The 17,094-nt window shown below is 48.0% G+C and overlaps 1 protein-coding gene across 2 annotated transcripts in view; it reads right to left on the bottom strand.

Moving 5' to 3' along the window:
- klhl30 (kelch-like family member 30) overlaps positions 1 to 4,832 on the bottom strand; it is a 49,354-nt gene extending 44,522 nt beyond the window's left edge. The window contains exons 1-2 of one of the 2 annotated variants that reach the window (XM_067995535.1): positions 4,668 to 4,832; positions 1,671 to 2,505 (exon numbers count right to left, since the gene is read on the bottom strand). In XM_067995535.1, coding sequence (XP_067851636.1) covers positions 1,671 to 2,444 — 774 coding nt within the window. In that variant the 5' untranslated portion in view covers positions 2,445 to 2,505; positions 4,668 to 4,832. The remainder of the gene's footprint in view (positions 1 to 1,670; positions 2,506 to 4,667) is intronic. The other variant, XM_067995536.1, reaches the window with a different exon arrangement.
- Between the last annotated feature and the right edge of the window lie 12,262 nt (positions 4,833 to 17,094).

Raw genomic sequence — 17,094 nt, 5'->3', positions numbered from 1 at the left:
CTGTGTAGCAAAAACTGGACAGCAGGTTGGTGTTCCCCCTCCTCATTATTACAACTGTTTTATCTTCATTTTACCAGCACTTTTACCATTTAGAATTCTATCTTCCGCTTTAACTTCTTTTTACTCTTCTGAAACTGGAAGAACACAAAATGAGCTTTATAATGAAAGCTCACGTCACACGTACAGGCCTCTATAGGTACTTCAATGAAATATCCTTCGCCCCACCAGTGGCCTAATAGTAGAAAGCATCACCTCCGCACCTCCCCACCCTCTGGGGTGGTACTAAACCATGCAGACTCGAAGGTCCCAGGCTTCAGCACTGGTCTGTGCTGAGTTAGTTGATCTCAGCTCGACAGCAATCGTAACTCTACAATTTGTATCAAGTACCTTTGGGTTCGGGAGGAGGAAAAAAAATCAGCCAGAGTTTGTGCTCCCATTCCTGTCCAGTAACCCCTGTTGGAAAGTGTGTGGGCATCAGTCGAGGACAGTATTTGGTTTGGAGGTGATGCTCTCGATGATTAAATATCCTGTTGAACTCAGGGCTGGATTTTCCTAATCCTGCCCCTACATCCACCTGTCACCCCGATCCTGTTATGACCCTGGCCCAGTTTCCTGGGTCCCAGGATCAGTACAGGGCTGTACCACTGGAAGAAGTGGAAAGCAGGGGTCCCAAAGATTGGCCCAGGACAATGACTGAAGGCCTCAACCGAGACTGAGACCTTCAGCAGGTAAACAATCAGAGGGAGAGGAGGCCTCTACTGGACTCTCTCCCTCCATTTGGTGCATGTGGGTCTATTCCCACCACTATCCCAGGCCTACAGTCATGGTTCATCTGTCAGTCCCAGGGACCAGGAAACAAGAGTGGACAGGAGGGAAATGTACCGGTAACCCGGGCCCTCCCTCCCATCATTTGCATCTAGCGGAGAGGTGGTCCTAGCAGGGGTAGGGGATGGTTGGTGAGTGGTGGTGAGGTGGTGGTGGGTCTCATCACCCAATTTCTCCTTCTTTTCCACCGGTATCCCACACAAAATTGGAAGATGACAGAAAATCCAGCCTTCATGGAAGTACAGTTCTGTCCTTGCATATGTCTGCTCTGGTTGTGGGGTGAATGTGTATTCACTTGTGCTCTGCAGATTAGCCTAATGATTTTTCCACATAACCTTCTAGTCAGTCATGTGTTGTGTACACATATATGATTTCAAGAAACTACCGGCTTGTTACACAATATTCATTGCAATTTAATAGCACAAACTGTTCTTTCCTTCCTCTCATATAACAGTATAGATCCACAACAGTATAAAGTCACTCATCAATTCAAACCATATAATACAAAAACAGACACCAGGGAGTGATTGCAGGAAGAAATCAAATGTTGCGGTTAAAGTGACATCAAAAGCTATCAAAGCAAAACGGGAGTAGCTTAGAATTGCCATCTGAACGCCTCGATTAGATTCCAGCCTGTAAATCACTCTTGGGTATCTGTTATTCATATATAAACCATCCAAACCCCTCAATATGATTCCAGCCTGTAACTCACTCCCAGGTATCCATTATTCTATATATAAACCAATCTGTCTTGGGCTACTGTTATTTTCAGGTGTAATCATTAATTATTCAGCGTTAATCAATAGATATTTGAATCGATTGGCACAATGCTCACTAACCCATACCTTGCTGTGAAATCCTTCGATTCGTTTTCTGCAGTGTTCGCACTCCTGAATGAGTTTGTCGGGCAAGAGTTGATCTCTCAGATACTCCACGGGTAGCAGTGGAAGGTGAACCAGCTCAAAGAGCTCGGGAAGAAAGCAACTCCTCTCCGCCTCGTCGTACCTTATCCACCTCAGGAGAGCCTGGACCAGGCTCTGCTCCTCTTGAACCTGCAGCAGCTCGGCGCCGAGATAGCCCAGGAGCCGCTGGCTGCCCAGCAGGAGGAACTCCTCGCTCTGGGACACGGCCTCGAAGTTCTGCAGGAGGAAGGAACGCGCTTTGGCGATGACCTCCGGACAGCCGTACAGCTCCCCGAGCTCGTAGATCCCCAGGCAGTTTGTGGGGTCGATCTGTTGCTGGAGATAGCGGCTACAAACCTTCTGCACCGTGCTGAACTGCAGCAGGTTGGAGGTCTGGGTCAGGGACTCCACGTTCTTCTGGTTTATGGTCAGCTTCCCCGTGTAAGCAAAGTCTATCAGCGTCTCCATCACCGCCGGCTCCACCTCCTTGATCTCCACCTGTGCCGAGATGCTCTCGACGAAGTCCCCCGTGAACATGGCATGGAAGTAGAGGCTACAAAGCGCCAGGACGCTCCGGTGGCAGGGGAATTCGCGCCCGCCGACCAGGAGGGTGACATCGGACAGTCTAGGGTTGGACCTCAGCGATCTCAGGCCCTCCAGCATGCTCTGTGGGTGGGAGGGGAGGCAGAAGTCAAGGTCGTCCACGTTCCGTACCATCTTGATCCGCTGTTTCGGGAAGTCCGATCACATCACCACATCATCGTTTGCAAAGCTGACCCTGAACGAAAAAAGAGAAGTGAACTTTTCTTGACCTATTCAGGATGGGGACTTTGCTCATAGATAGGTAGTGTGAGCCATGGCTCAGTGGTAGCGCTCTTGCCTCTGAGTCAGAAGGTTCAAGTCCCTACTCCAGTGATTAAGCACAAAATCTAGGCTGACACTCTCGTGTACTACTGAGGGAGTGCTGCACTGTTGGAGGTTCCATCTTTGGGATGAGACATTAAATGGAGGCCCCGTATGCCCTGTCAGGATGTAAAAGATCCTATGGCACTATTTTGAAGAAGAGCAGAGGAATCCTCCCCCCGTGTCCTGACCAATATTTATCCCTCAACCAACACCTAAAACAGATTATCTGGTCATTATCACACTGCTGTTTGTGGGACCTTGCTCTGTGTAAATTGACTGCCATGTTTCCCTACATTACAACAGTGACTACATTTCAAAACTACTTCATTGTTTGTGCAGCGCTTTGAATCATAGAATGATACGCACAGAAGGAGGCCTTCCGGCCCATCGTGCCTGTGCCGGCTCTTTGAAAGAGCTATCCAATTAGTCCCTTTCCACTGCCCTTACCCCGTGGCCCTGCACATTTTTCCCTTTCAAGTATTTATCCAAAACCCTTCATGATTTTGAACACCTCTATTAAATCTCCCCTTAACCTTCTCTGCTCTAAGGAGAACAATCCCAGCTTCTCTAGTTTCTCCATGAAACTGAAAACCCTCATCCCTGGTACCATTCTGGTAAATCTCCTCTGCACTCTTTCTAAGGCCTTGACATCCTTCCTAAAGTGTGGGGCCAGGAATTGGACACAATAATCCAGCAGAGGTCTAACCAGTGATTTATAAAGGGTTAGCATAACTTCCTTGCTTTTGTACTCTGTTTATAAAGCCACAGATTGCATATGCATTTTTAACAGCCTTATTAACTTGTCCTGCCATCTTCAAAGATTTGTGTACATATACCCCCAGGTCTGTCTGTTCCTGCATAAAATTGTACCATTTAGTTTATATTGCTAATCCTCATTCTTCCTACCAAAATACATCACTTTACACTTCTCTGCATTAAATTCCATCTGCCACATATCTGCCCATTTCACCAGTCTGTCCGTGTGCTCCTGAAGCCTGTTGCTATCCTCCACATTGTTTACTATATTTTCGAGTTTCGTACCATCTGCAAACTGAAAAATTATGTTCTGTATACCCAAGTCCATTCATTAATATATATCAATAAGAGTAGTGGTCCTAACACTGACCCTTGGGAGACACCACTGTATACTTCCCTCCAGTCTGAAAAACAGCCATTCACCTCTACTCTCTGCTTTCTGTCTCTTAGTCACTTTCGTATCCATGCTGCCACTGTCCCTTTAAAGGCATGGGCTTCAATTTTGCTAACAAATCAATTAAGTGGTACTTCACCAAAAGCCTTTTGAAAGTCCATGTACACATCAACCACATTACCCTCATCAACCCTCTGCGTTACTTCTTCAAAGAACTCAATGAAGTGCCCTTAACAAATCCGTGCTGGCCGTCATTTATTAACCTTTGGGACATCCTGAGGTCATGAAAGGCGCTATATAAATGCAAGTCTTTGTTTCCTTTCACAGCTGGCCTCAATGTCCCCAGGCTGCGGAGGGGAAAAACAGCCACGGTTCCTGCCCATGGTCACTGGTAGTGACCCAAGGTAGGCAATGCATGTTGGGTGAAGACAGCTTCAGGCTCAGCTGTGATGCATCCCACGGTCAAATAACTGCAAGCATGCGCTGTTTGAGATCACATGAAGACTGGGCATTAACACAAGATACGAGAGGGTGGCTGGCACCAGAGTGATCAGCTGCGAAAGCCTGTCATGGAACGGCCTGTCACGCAGCAAATTATACAGAGAACAAATACAGTCAATGGAAACATGATACTAAAGGTGGGGGGGGAAGGGGAGATCCCAGCCCCGTACTTGGGGCTGGTTAGTGACTATAACCCGATGATTGTCCTTGCCACCCGCCAGTCACGCTATGGCTAGTGACACTTTCTAAATCGTCTGCTCTATAAATGAGCAGCTGTGTTTTACTTTGACATCTTTTGCTGTCGGTGGAGGCTGGCTTGGTTCTCAAACCTCTCCCAGATCCTCCTGTCCCCTCCCCTCTGAACACAACCGCCTCAAACTTACCCCAGGTCTTTGATTGGCTCCTTGTAATTTTGAAAACACGCTTGGATAGATTCCTTACCGAGTGAAGACTTGACTTAAAACAACACAGAGGACTTGTACAGGAGAGCAGCTGAGCTGGGGAGTCTGGTGTGGGGCCTGTGTATTCATGTACACAGACGTGCTCCTGCCGTGTGCAGCTATATTTATCCTCTCTGGGGACAGACACTGCCCTCGCTTGCTCTGCCTTCCTGCCCAGCCACCTGTTCTTAAAGCAACACTGCAGTAAAAGAATATAATTTAACACCAGCAAATAGTCCCCAAGCCATTCATTTCAATCCATATTGTGGTGATAGACACAAATGCCAGTTTGCTCCCTTCCTCTTGGCTGGGCTCCAGTTCTGTAGGCATCGGGTGTCCAAGTGACCATTCTTCATGTGTAAGGCCAGACGGTGATGGCACTCAGCAATGGGGGGCATCACACTCAACCCTGGTTCTGTGCTTAGTCCACACTCATGCACTTTCCACCTAAGTTAATGGATAGCGGTCAGGAGCAGAAGCCCCGGAAGACCAGCTAACTCGGCACAATCATCACCAAGCAGCAACTTGCATTTATATGGCACCTTTAACGTAGGCACATCACAGAGGCATAATCAGAAACAAATGGATGCCGAGCCGATATTTGGAGAGGTGACCAAAAGTTTGGTCAAAGAGGTGGCTTTTAAGGAGTGTCTTAAAGGAGGAGAGAGGTGGAGAGGCAGAGGGGTTTAATGAGGGAATTCCAGAATGTGGGGCCTAGATGGCTGAAGGCACGGTCGCCGATGGTAGGCCGGAGGGAGGGGGGTGCACAAAGGGCCAGAGTCACAGGAACAGAGAGTTCAGGGGGTGATGGTATAGGGTTGGAGGAGGATAGAGAGAGAGGGAGAGATGAAGGGATTTAAACATGAGGACGAGAATTTTAAATTGGAGGAACTTGGGGGACGAGAACCAATATAAGGACAGGAATGATGAGCAAGTGGGATTTGATCTGGGATAAGATATGGGCAGCAGAGTTTTGGATCAGTTGAAGTTTACGGAGGTGTAGGATGAGAGGCCGGCCAGGAGGGAATTGGAATAGTAGAGTCTGGAGGTGACAAAGGCATGGATGAGGGTTTCAGCAGCAGATGGGCCAAGGTAGGGTGGAGATGGACGATGTTATGGAGAGAATATGGGGTCGGATTCAAACAGTATAAACTAAAATTGCTGTTGATCTGATGATTGGTCTCTATAAGACTCATTCTTCTTGTTAGCAGCAGGCCTGGCAGTGATGTGAGAAGCCGACGGTTGAACATCAAACTGGTACAGGTCCCTCAGTGGGTAGATCTCCCCCCACCCCCAGCATGGTACTGAGCAGGAAGAGTGCAGCCTCGATCCCTGGCCTGTGCGGAGTTAGTTGAGTTCAGCCAGGGCAGTAGTTGAGGCTACAACGAGCATCAGTGCCCCTGGGCTAGAGAAGAAAAATAATCCAGGTTCTTGATCACTACCCAGTGACTGCTGCTGCGAAGCCTAAGAGTGTAGATGCTGGGTAAGGACGGTATGGAGCTCACTGTGATGCCCCCCATGAGAGAACAGCCTGCAGACACCCACTGTCTAGGTTCACAGACGAAGGAGGGACGATTAGGTGAGGCACCGGAGAGCGCGTGGTGCCCATGGTACTTGCACCCCAGCCCGTGTCCGCCTGTTCAGGAGAAGAGAGAAGATTGTGGAGATAACCATCACCTGTGATGGAGAATTAGAATGTGAGGGCCACGTTCTGCAGAGATAAATGGAAACCCTACATGTGAAGATGTCGACTGAGGGTCGGATAAAGTTTGCCTGTGATGTCCACATGGTGGCATAGCCTGCAGACACACATGGCTGATGGCCACGAGTGAAGCAGAAGATGGCACCGTGAAGAGAGAGGAGGAAAATATTGTGTTAAGGACCCTAATGGCCTGTTTACTTTTAGCAGTAGGACACTAAAATAGCACCAATATATCTGACAGGTCTGCTCCCAGAGGTGAAAAGTCAGTGTGCCGGTCTACTATGGCAACCAGGCCCTTCCCACTTCCATTCTTGCAGCTGCTCAGTGTAACAGCCCCACAGTTCATTCCACATGTGGACATATTTGGAATTGGCTAGATGTTGGCCTTGTTTAGCTAGTCAACAATGTCACATGCCTTTGGAAAGGATGCACTGACTGACAGAAATGTTAAAGGTGCCTTTACGGTGACTCTGCCTCTTTTAAAGGGGAGAGGCCCCCCCCCCAACCACCACCCTTCTCCAGTGCTCCCCCTTTTCACTTCGCCGTGCCTTGTCTTCACTGGATTGTGAGGTATTTCAGTTGTTATCTTAATGCTATAATTGGAAACAGGCTGAAGGTCCTTTGTAAAACTTGCCTGCAGTAGACATAGCTGCGTAGCCTACAGCCTTCTGCTGTTTCCAGGGCCGTCCCTGTATTATTTTGCTTTCTTCTGTCAGGGTCACTCTCACTGTGCATCCCTCAGCCAGTCACTGAGCCATTCAACAGTGTCATGCTTCTAAAGTAGGAAATGAAAGACTATAGGGGTAGCTCTTGACTTTGTGCGATAATCTAAAACGGGTGATAGTGAGTCGGTTGACTTCAATGGAAATAAAATTCGGGAGAGATGTAAAACAGGCTGCATTCTCGCTATCACCTGTTTTACACTAACACACAAAGTCAGGATTTACCCCTATGTGTGCGTGTGTTGGGGGGAGTGAGGCATTTTCACCCCAATGATCTTCCAAGCGCAGCCTGAAGTCTTCGGCCGGGAGTTTCCTCAGAGCTGCTGCCGCTCCATCGGCGTGACCTCGCCAGAGGTGCGTGAATCCAGGGATTCCACTGCACCTCCCGGGGACGTCACAGCGGCCGAGCGGGAGCGGCTCCAAGGAAATTCCCAGCCTTCGCATTCACTGTGGTCCTTGAGTTCTCTCTGCAGCAAACATTCCTTTCAAGGTCCTTTCCCAGACCTTCAACCATAGACACAGGCTGATTTTTACAGCTTAAAACTAATCCAGGAAAGGCTGGCAACACTCAGCGAGTCAGGTTGAGCGATCACAATTCGATGTTTCGACTCTTGGACCCCACCCCAGAAGTACAGCGGTCCTGAGGAAGGCTTCAATATTCAAATTGCCTCCACGTTCAAAACCTCAACCTGTGTTCTCTCCACTGTTGCTGCCTGACCTGATGGTGTCAGATAGTCACAAGATGGAGTCTGTAAGCTTGCAGTGAGGTGCTGAATGTAAAGTTGCTTAGAACTATAATAAAACAAATTAATCTTCCTCTCTCATTGAATGTTGGATTGTGAGGGAAGGATTTTAAGCTTGTTGATTTGTACGTTTTGGTGCCTGCTCTTTTAGGGAGGACTGAGTAAGGCCTGTGGAGTGGGGGCTGTCAGGGCGATGCTTGCCTGGGAACCGGGAGATGGATAAAGGAATCCTGGATTAGCAAGGTGAATTCTTGGTAAAAGTGCATAATTGGTTAATAGTATGAAGTGCAAAGGAAGAGTAACTCATGTGCAGCCAAAACAATCGAAACAAAATAACAGGTAGACTAATTTAGGACCGACAGCCTAAAGAGGAACAAATCATCGCATCGAAACACCAATGGAGCAATACCTCTGGGTAATAATTGCCAGCTTGGCCAAAGTCAGAGAGCATTATGGACTCGTTATTGCTCAAGCTGCCTTGAGGAAGTATGAATGATAGACTCACTATAACTTGCTGTACCTTTCAAGGTCAGCAACAGATAAGCAGAGAATAACAAGGCAACAGATAAGACAGCTGCTCTGCTGGACTGTGGGAAATTAAAGGGTAACAAGAAGTCTATTCTGCCCAGCAACGGATTTAGAAAAGAAAGATATAAAACAAGCAGGCTTGCAGTGATTTTCAGATCACAAGCAGCATTCAAGGAAGAAGTCATTGATGAAGAATTAATTCCTGCAACTCTTCCAGAACAAAGACCTGATCACCCTTGCTTCTGAGTTACGACCCGGGATAAGGTTGTATGGCATTGTTTTCTGCAAAACTGTCGTGTCTTAACGTCAGTAAAATTATATTTTGAGTCTTTGAAACTAGTCTAGAGTCAGTGTCGGTTGATTCTTGACCTTTTGAGCTCAATAAAAGAGAAAACCCTACAAATACAAACAGTGGGGCCTAGAATTTTGCTTGAGCTATGCCAGCACCTCACTCTCCCCAAGCACTTCTGGGATTGTCCACTGGAAGTGACAGGAGGCACAAAATACAAAATAAATGGATGGGTTGATTATAATACTATGCAAATAAGAACATAAGAAATAGGAGCAGGAGTAGGCCATACGGCCATTCAATAAGATCATGGCTGATCTTTGACCTCAACTCCTCTTTCCCGCCCGATCCCCATATTCCTTGATTCCCCTAGAGTCCAAAAATCTATCGATCTCAGCCTTGATAGCAGAAATAACAGGAAATACATCATCCAATACATCTCCTGTCATTTAAACCATAGCAAAGCCAGGTGCAAGGAATGCTGATGTGTTCAGTGTTGCTTTGGCAGTGAGTTGGGGTATTTAATTTTCTCTGTTTGCACCCAACCCAAGGCCGCTGGCCATGCCTGACTATGGCAGCTCAGAGATGGTGCTTGTGGCTTTTTTTTTGAAGAGAACAGGGGTAATTTTGACTTTAGATGATAGTGTAAAGTGGGCGATATTGGATCAGCCACCCGTTATACACCTCTCCCGATTTTCAATTTTACTGAAGTCAATGGATGTCAATGGAAATGCTAGTCAGGGAGAGATATATAACCATATGATCCAATCTCGCTCGTTTTGCCCTATCACCCAAAGTCAAAATTACCCCCAACATCCTTTCAGATATTCTTTGTTTCATAACGATATTCAAGTTTGAACAAATACTTCAACTTCCATTGTGTATCCTCTTCTGTCAAGTAAGGAAGGGACAGGTTACGGGGGAATTATCTGTGACTCATCCCCACAAACTGCATCGTTCACCACCTTATTCCACATCGAACCAAAATGGCTACTTTACAGACTGAGGAGACTGATGACCAAATCATGGGGCTGTTCCATGGCTTCTGGTGCTATGGGCCTGCTGTGAGGAGGTGCATTCCCTGTGAGATTGAGAAAGGGTAGGTGCAGATGTGATTTAACAAAATGATGTAAACAATCTGTTTTAACAAAAATAATTTATTTGCATAAAAATTATGCAACTGCAATATTTAATGAGCACTGCATTATTATGATAATAATTAACATTGCTACTGGGATTTCATCAACAAGCGATAATTTGTAAGATGTGTCCAGTTCAGATGCTGCGACCCTCAGTTTGGCACGCTGACATAGGGCTACAACAATTGTTTAATCACTTGCAACTCTTAACAGGCCTCAGGCTCCACTAGGAACCAGAGAGGAGGGGAGAAAAAGAGAGACAATTAGAAGAGGGAAAAAATATCTTGCTCATGTGCATTCGTTCTGTGGGATTGACTGAGAGCAAGGCCTGGTGTGAGGATATTAATGTGATAAAGGCATCGTGTAAGGAAGGCCTTGTGAGGACATGAATTTGAGAAAGGCCAGGTCTGAGAATACATGTGGGGACGGCCTAGTGTGTGAATATGAGAATGATGAAGGCCTTGTATAAGGAAGGCCTCATGAGAATATGAGTGTGGAAAGCTCGGTGTGAGGATATGAGTGTGGAAAGCTCGGTGTGAGGATATGAGTGTGGAAAGCTCGGTGTGAGGATATGAGTGTGGAAAGCTCGGTGTGAGGATATGAGTGTGGAAAGCTCGGTGTGAGGATATGAGTGTGGAAAGCTCGGTGTGAGGATATGAGTGTGGAAGGCCTCATTGGAGGATACAAGTGGAAGACCTGTGAAGATGTAAGTGTGATAAACGCCTCATATGAAAGTTTTAGGAAGGCTTTGGGTGAGGATAAAAGTGTGAAGAAGGCCTGATGTGAGGATGTGAGTGTAACAAAAGCCTTGTGTGAGAACTCCAGTGTGACAATGGTCTAGTGTGAGGATATGATTGTGAGAAAGGCCTCATGCAAGGAAAGCAGCATGAGGAGAACAAACAGATCAGAACTAGTGCAGGATTGGACTCCCAGTGTTGGGCAGTGATTTAACTGAGGATAGTGATGGAAGTGGTAGCTAGAAACAGTCAGAAAGGTCCTGAGACATCCCCCCTCACCTCCTCCCCAATTCAAATGCATTACGTGGAAGTGAATGGTTCAGCTTCTAGGTCTCACTTCCGTCTGATGAAGTCTATGGCCTCCGGACTCTTCACCTTTTCAGGTAGTTGGTGCGGATGAGGATGGCCTGTCGTTGCCATGGCACTAGTTGGTTTTCATCATATCCGAGCTGCTTGAGCATTGCAGACTGCTCCCTTATCTTTTGATTCTCCCCTTCCTTCCTTCTCTCCTCCTGTAGCCTGTGGAACAATGGGGGCATTTTTCAACCTCACTGTCGGGGATGGTGACCTGGCGAAGTGGATTGTCCACCCATCGTACAACCCACCCGAGGTGGCACCATTGAAAATTAACCCCCCCGCCCCGGGTATCTTGGTTAGAATCTAGTTGTCAATTGGTGTTCAATTAGGTAAATGGCTCAGTGGGTAAATGCACTGCCGGGTATGGCGCTGGATCATTCAGAGCAGGAAGGTCCCAGGCTGGATCCCTAGTTGGTGTTAAATGGCCTCAGCTTGAACAGCAGTTGGAGGCACTCAATCGTGGAGGGGGTGGATGTAGTATATTTGGATTTTCAAAAGGCATTCGATAAGGTGCCGCATAAAAGGTTGTTACACAAGGTAAGGGCTCATGGGGTTGGGGGTAATATATTAGCTTGGATAGAGGATTGGTTAAAGGACAGAAAACAGAGAGTAGGGATAAACGGGTCATTCTCAGGTTGGCAGGCTGCAACTAGTGGGGTGCCACAAGGATCGGTGGTTGGGCCTCAGCTATTTACAATCTATATTAATGACTCAGATGAAGGGGATGTCAGATCAGGTAAAGATTGGTCTCACCCGGCTTGTTCTGCATTGTTGGTAAGTTTGCCTGCGCTCATTGAACTGACCATATAGATTGCCTTCCTAAGATCCCTCCATGGCCACGCCCCTCCCTATCTCTGTAACCTCCTGCAGCCCTACAACGCTCCAAGAACTCTGTGTTCCTCCAATTCTGGCCTCCTGTGTATCCCCCACTTCCTTCACACCACCACTGGTGGCCGTTACGTCAGCTGTCGAGGTCCTAGGTTCTGAGTATGCCTACTTAAACCTCTCCGCCTCTCTCTCCTTCTTTAAGGCACTCCTTAAAACCTACCTCTTTGACCAAGCTTTTGGTCACCTGTCCTAATATCTCCTTCTTTGGTTCAGTGTCAATTTTTGTCTGATTACGCTCTGGTGAAATTTTACTACATTAAAGGCGTTATATAAATGTAAGTTGTTGTTGATTTAAGGCAATAGCTGCAAAATTAGCCCAGAAATAATAATAGATTTTCTGAGTGGGTGGATTTACCATCAAAATACCACTGAAACCGCACTTACGCCCACCAGTGTTACATTGCCTAATTTTCCTTTGTGCACCTATTTGCGGCAGACTTCTGGCACTATTAGCGCCCTCTATAGGCAGTCCCACTGCAGCAGCTGGAGGGGCCCAGGCAGCCATTTTGTGTCTGTAATAATGTGGCTCCCTGCAAGGTCTGACGCCGCTGCTTCTTCAGGGCACTGAGCCCCAAAATTTAAACACCAGGAATTTCCTCTGGCGGTGGGGGGGGGGGGAGTTCTCCGTAACTTCTGGCGGAAGATCGGCAGAAACCTCATTTATGTATCCATACGTGTTTTCTGCTGAAGTTACGTGGTTGAGGAAATTCCCTGCAAAAGACTCTTCAGTTAAAGTGTTACTGTCTATAATCCGGCAAAGGAAGGCCTAGCTTTTAAGCCCCAGGGGAAGAAGGCCTACAAAGGGCATGAACCAGGGCCTTGGAAGCAAGTATCCTAGGCAGTGAGTATCACCTCCAGCAATCCCCATCAGAGCTACTGAAAGCTCGAAAGCTCAACCCCTCACAAACCCTTCCTTTTCCTGCGATTGTTCCTTAACTCACGGCTGAACATGTAGGAAACCATTGGAAGACCCACAATAAGTATGCCATTGCCAGCACCTGATCTCGCCCTCATTAAGTAATGCCTTCTGAAACTCAACGATGCATTCCTTATGATGGCATGCAGGGTTCCTTCACTCTCTGTACTTCCTTCTTAAAGAGGAAATGGCCCACAACCAAAGACAGGGAGGTATCACCGTAATCCTGCAAAGCTCCTGCTGCAAATCCTCAGCAAGCCACCTGAGAACCTCCTGCCACCAGACAAGTAGGAGGCTAGGACTGAAAGGGCGCAGAATAGTAGGTAGCAAGGGGAGTCACAGTGGTCTTAAATGTTACAGAGGTTGTCACATTAGTTTGCAGTGAGATGTTTTTTGTCGCTGATGGAATTTGTTCGAAATAATTTGGGGAAAAGTGGGGGAATGCTGCACAAAGAATGATCTCCAAGTGGGAGCTTTGGTAGTTGTGGAAGAAATGTACATGTCAACACATGACTTAGTTGAGTTTGTTGCGATAGGGAGACATGATGGCAGTCACTGACAGCAGTGAGCAAGGGTTTCAGTCAGTTGAAGGGCTCCCTTATGAGCTGTGCCCGCAGTTGTATGCCAACTAACACAACTCAGTTATTGCTTTGCAAAGGAAATATTGCCCAGGGGTCATGGATCTACAGACAGGGAGGCAAGATGTCCAGTGGGCAGGGACCAGGGGCTGCCTGCAATGCATGAGAGGGGTGAAGAGGAAGTTAGAGTGAGGGGGTGAGGAAGAGGAGGATAGAGTGAATGGGGTGAGGAGGAGGTTAGGGTGAGGGGGTGAGGAGGAGGATAGAGTGAATGGGGTGAGGAGGAGATTAGAGTGAATGGGGTGAGGAGGAGGTTAGAGTGAGGAGGTGAGGAAGAGTGTAGAGTGAAAGGGTGAGGAGGAGGAGGATAGTGAGTGGGTGAGGAGGAGGAGGATAGAGTGAGAGGGGTGAGGAGGAGGAGGAAAGAGTGAGAGGGTGAGGAGGAGCAGGGTAGAGTGAGAGGGGAGGAGGAGGAGGGTAGAGTGAGTGGGGAGAAGGAGGAGGGTAGAGTGAGAGGGTGAGGAGGAGGAGGGTAGAGTGAGAGGGGAGGAGGAGGAGGGTAGAGTGAGAGGGGAGGAGGAGGAGGGTAGAGTGAGTGGGGAGAAGGAGGAGGGTAGAGTGAGAGGGTGAGGAGGAGGAGGGTAGAGTGAGAGGGAGAGGAGGAGGAGGGTAGAGTGAGAGGGAGAGGAGGAGGAGGGTAGAGTGAGTAGAGTGAGGAGGAGAGGTTAGAGAGTGGGGTGAGGAGGAGGAGGAGGTTAGAGTGAGTGCGGTGAGGAGGAGGAGGTTAGAGAGCGGGGTGAGGGGGAGGAGGTTTAGAGAGTGGGATGAGGGGGAGAAGGTTTAGAGAGTGGGGTGAGGAGGAGGAGGTTTAGAGAGTGGAGTGAGGAGGAGGAGGTTAGAGTGAGTGGGGTGAGGAGGAGGAGGTTTAGAGAGTGGGGTGAGGAGGAGGAGGTTTAGAGAGTGGAGTGAGGAGGAGGAGGTTAGAGTGAGTGGGGTGAGGAGGAGGAGGTTTAGAGAGTGGGGTGAGGAGGAGGAGGTTTAGAGAGTGGAGTGAGGAGGAGGAGGTTAGAGTGAGTGGGGTGAGGAGGAGGAGGTTTAGAGAGTGGGGTGAGGAGGAGGAGGTTTAGAGAGTGGGGTGAGGAGGAGGAGGTTAGAGTGAGGGGAGAGGAGGAGGGTAGAGTGAGTGGGGTGAGGAGGAGGAGGTTTAGAGAGTGGGGTGAGGAGGAGGAGGTTTAGAGAGTGGGGTGAGGAGGAGGAGGTTAGAGTGAGGGGAGAGGAGGAGGGTAGAGTGAGTGGGGTGAGGAGGAGGAGGGTAGAGTGAGTGGCATGGCTGCCCGGTCAGATTGATTAGAGTAATACAGAATCTTTCTTCAGGTATTTTGTTGTGAAGATAATGCTCCTACTGGACAATAACATACTGTGATGAGCTTTCCATTTTGGCTGGGTTGAGAACTGATTCAATGCCCTTGCAGTTATTGCCGGCTGGCCTGTGGTGAAGCAGCTCCCAGAGGGTTCGAAGTGCACCCTCCTGATGTGTGTGTCCTAGCTGGTGTCCATGGATCAGTGTCAGCTCGCGCTCCTTCTGACTTAGGCCAACAGTAATATACCTGCAGAGCCACAGCACTTAAAGAGTAAACGCTAATCGATGCCAACTCCAGGGACAACACTCACCTTTGCTCCTTCCTGTTGAGAACCGAAACAAGAGAATGTGTTAAAAATCTGTTGAGGAATTGGCCTAAAACATCACTAACAGAAATGAGTAAAAGGCTGAGGTTAAGCCGGACCTGTTAAAGGGCCTCTCACCAGGAAAACAGAATTGGATTCAGAACGGTGCAGTCACATCTGTGAACCCACAATCTGCTCAATTAGAACTGTGGTTAAAGGGTAGGTGGTCACATAGTACAGAGGTTCAGGTTCGATCCCGGTCTCAGTGTGAGTTGACTGATCTCAGCCGGAGTAGCAGTCAGGACAGTGGGGTTGACCTCAATGTCCCTGGGCTAGGATGGGGGAATAACACAGTCAGGATTCCTGCTCCTGATCACTCTCCAGTGTCCCCGCTCGAATATGTGTTGACATGAGGTGAGGACAGGATTGGGCTCAGCTGTGATGCACTCACTGTAACCTCCTCCTCCTCACCCCACTCTCTAACCTCCTCCTGGTCGGATAGACAGCCAACATTTACAACATGAAAAATGGTCACCTGGGTGAGGTAAAGAGGTGGGGGGAATGGTGGCCAGTGCCCATGGAATGCTATCCTAACAGCAAAGGAGTAGAGGTAATTGGGAGAGGGACAATGGAGTGACTTGGTGCCTTAGAGCAGCGTGTCACCACGGGGGGGTGGAGTGGGGCAAAGATCAGATTCAGGTTCACAATCTGACCATAAAACAAGCTCCGAAATTTACCTGGACTGATTCATTTATACACACTCCTCCGTCAATCAGCTCAATGGCAGACTGAGCACAGCCCTTGTAGGTCCTTCTGGGTGTAAGTAACTCTGGGAGTAAGTCACTCTGGGAGTAAGTCACTCTGGGTGTAGGTAACTGTGGGAGTAAGTCACTCTGGGAATAAGACACTCTGGGTGTAGGTAACTCTGGGTGTAAGACACTCTGGGTGTAGGTAACTCTGGGAGTAAGTCACACTGGGTGTAGGTAACTGTGGGAATAAGTCGCTCTGGGTGTAGGTAACTCTGGGAGTAAGACACTCTGGGTGTAGGTAACTCTGGGAGTAAGTCACTCTGGGAGTAGGTAACTGTGGGAGTAAGACACTCTGGGAGTAAGACGCTCTGGGCGTAGCTAACTCTGGGAGTAAGTCACACTGGGTGTAGGTAACTGGGAGTAATTCACTCTGGGTGTAGGTAACTCTGGGAGTAAGACACTCTGGGAGTAGGTAACTGTGGGAGTAAGACACTCTGGGAGTAAGACACTCTGGGCGTAAGTAACTCTGAGAGTAAGTCACACTGGATGTAGGTAACTCTGGGAGTAAGTCACTCTGGGAGTAGGTAACTGTGGGAGTAAGACACTCTGGGAGTAAGACACTCTGGGCGTAGGTAACTCTGGGAGTAAGTCACTCTGGGTTTAGGTAACTGTGGGACTAAGTCACTCTGGGAGTAAGACACTCTGGGAGTAAGACACTCTGGGTGTAGGTCACTGTGGGAGTAAGTCACTCTGGGTGTAAGTCACTCTGGGTTTAGGTAACTGTGGGAATAAGTCACTATGGGAGTAAATCACTCTAGGTGTAAGTCCCTGTGTGTAGATCACTCTGGGCTTAGGTTACTCTGAATGGAGATTACTCTGGGTGGCAATTACTCTGAGTGGAGATTACTCTAGGATTAAGTTACTCTAGGTAGAGGCCATTGTGGGTGCAGGTCAATGTAAGTCACTCTTGGAGTGGGTCACAACCAGGTTCTCTGGAGGATACATATCACATACCTGGGTTATACATCGTTCACCTGCTTTACACGTCACACGGTTATTCCATCAGCCTAGACATATGTTTTCAACCCAGCTTTTAAGCCTAAGATACCTTCTGTAATAAATGACTTTATTTGATGGCCCCTCCTGCAGTCGTGCCTGACTCAGGTGCTCAGCCAATTTTCTCACAATACGTACTTTTCTTTATTCAGTTTCTTTATCATCATTTCTCTTTTCCATGGAGACAGATCACTGAACAGCATTGTTTCTTCTTTTTGCTGTGGAGAGTGAGTGAAGGCTAGTGATTTAAAACTGTTTATCCAGGCTGGAGAAACCCTTCCATCACTGAGCTGGATCTGAT

This window comes from Heptranchias perlo, chromosome 13 (assembly GCF_035084215.1).
Source record: "Heptranchias perlo isolate sHepPer1 chromosome 13, sHepPer1.hap1, whole genome shotgun sequence".
Classification (NCBI taxonomy): Eukaryota; Metazoa; Chordata; class Chondrichthyes; order Hexanchiformes; family Hexanchidae; genus Heptranchias; species Heptranchias perlo.
The sequence above is the reverse complement of the archived record's forward strand: the minus strand, read 5'-3'. Positions and strand labels throughout refer to the sequence as shown.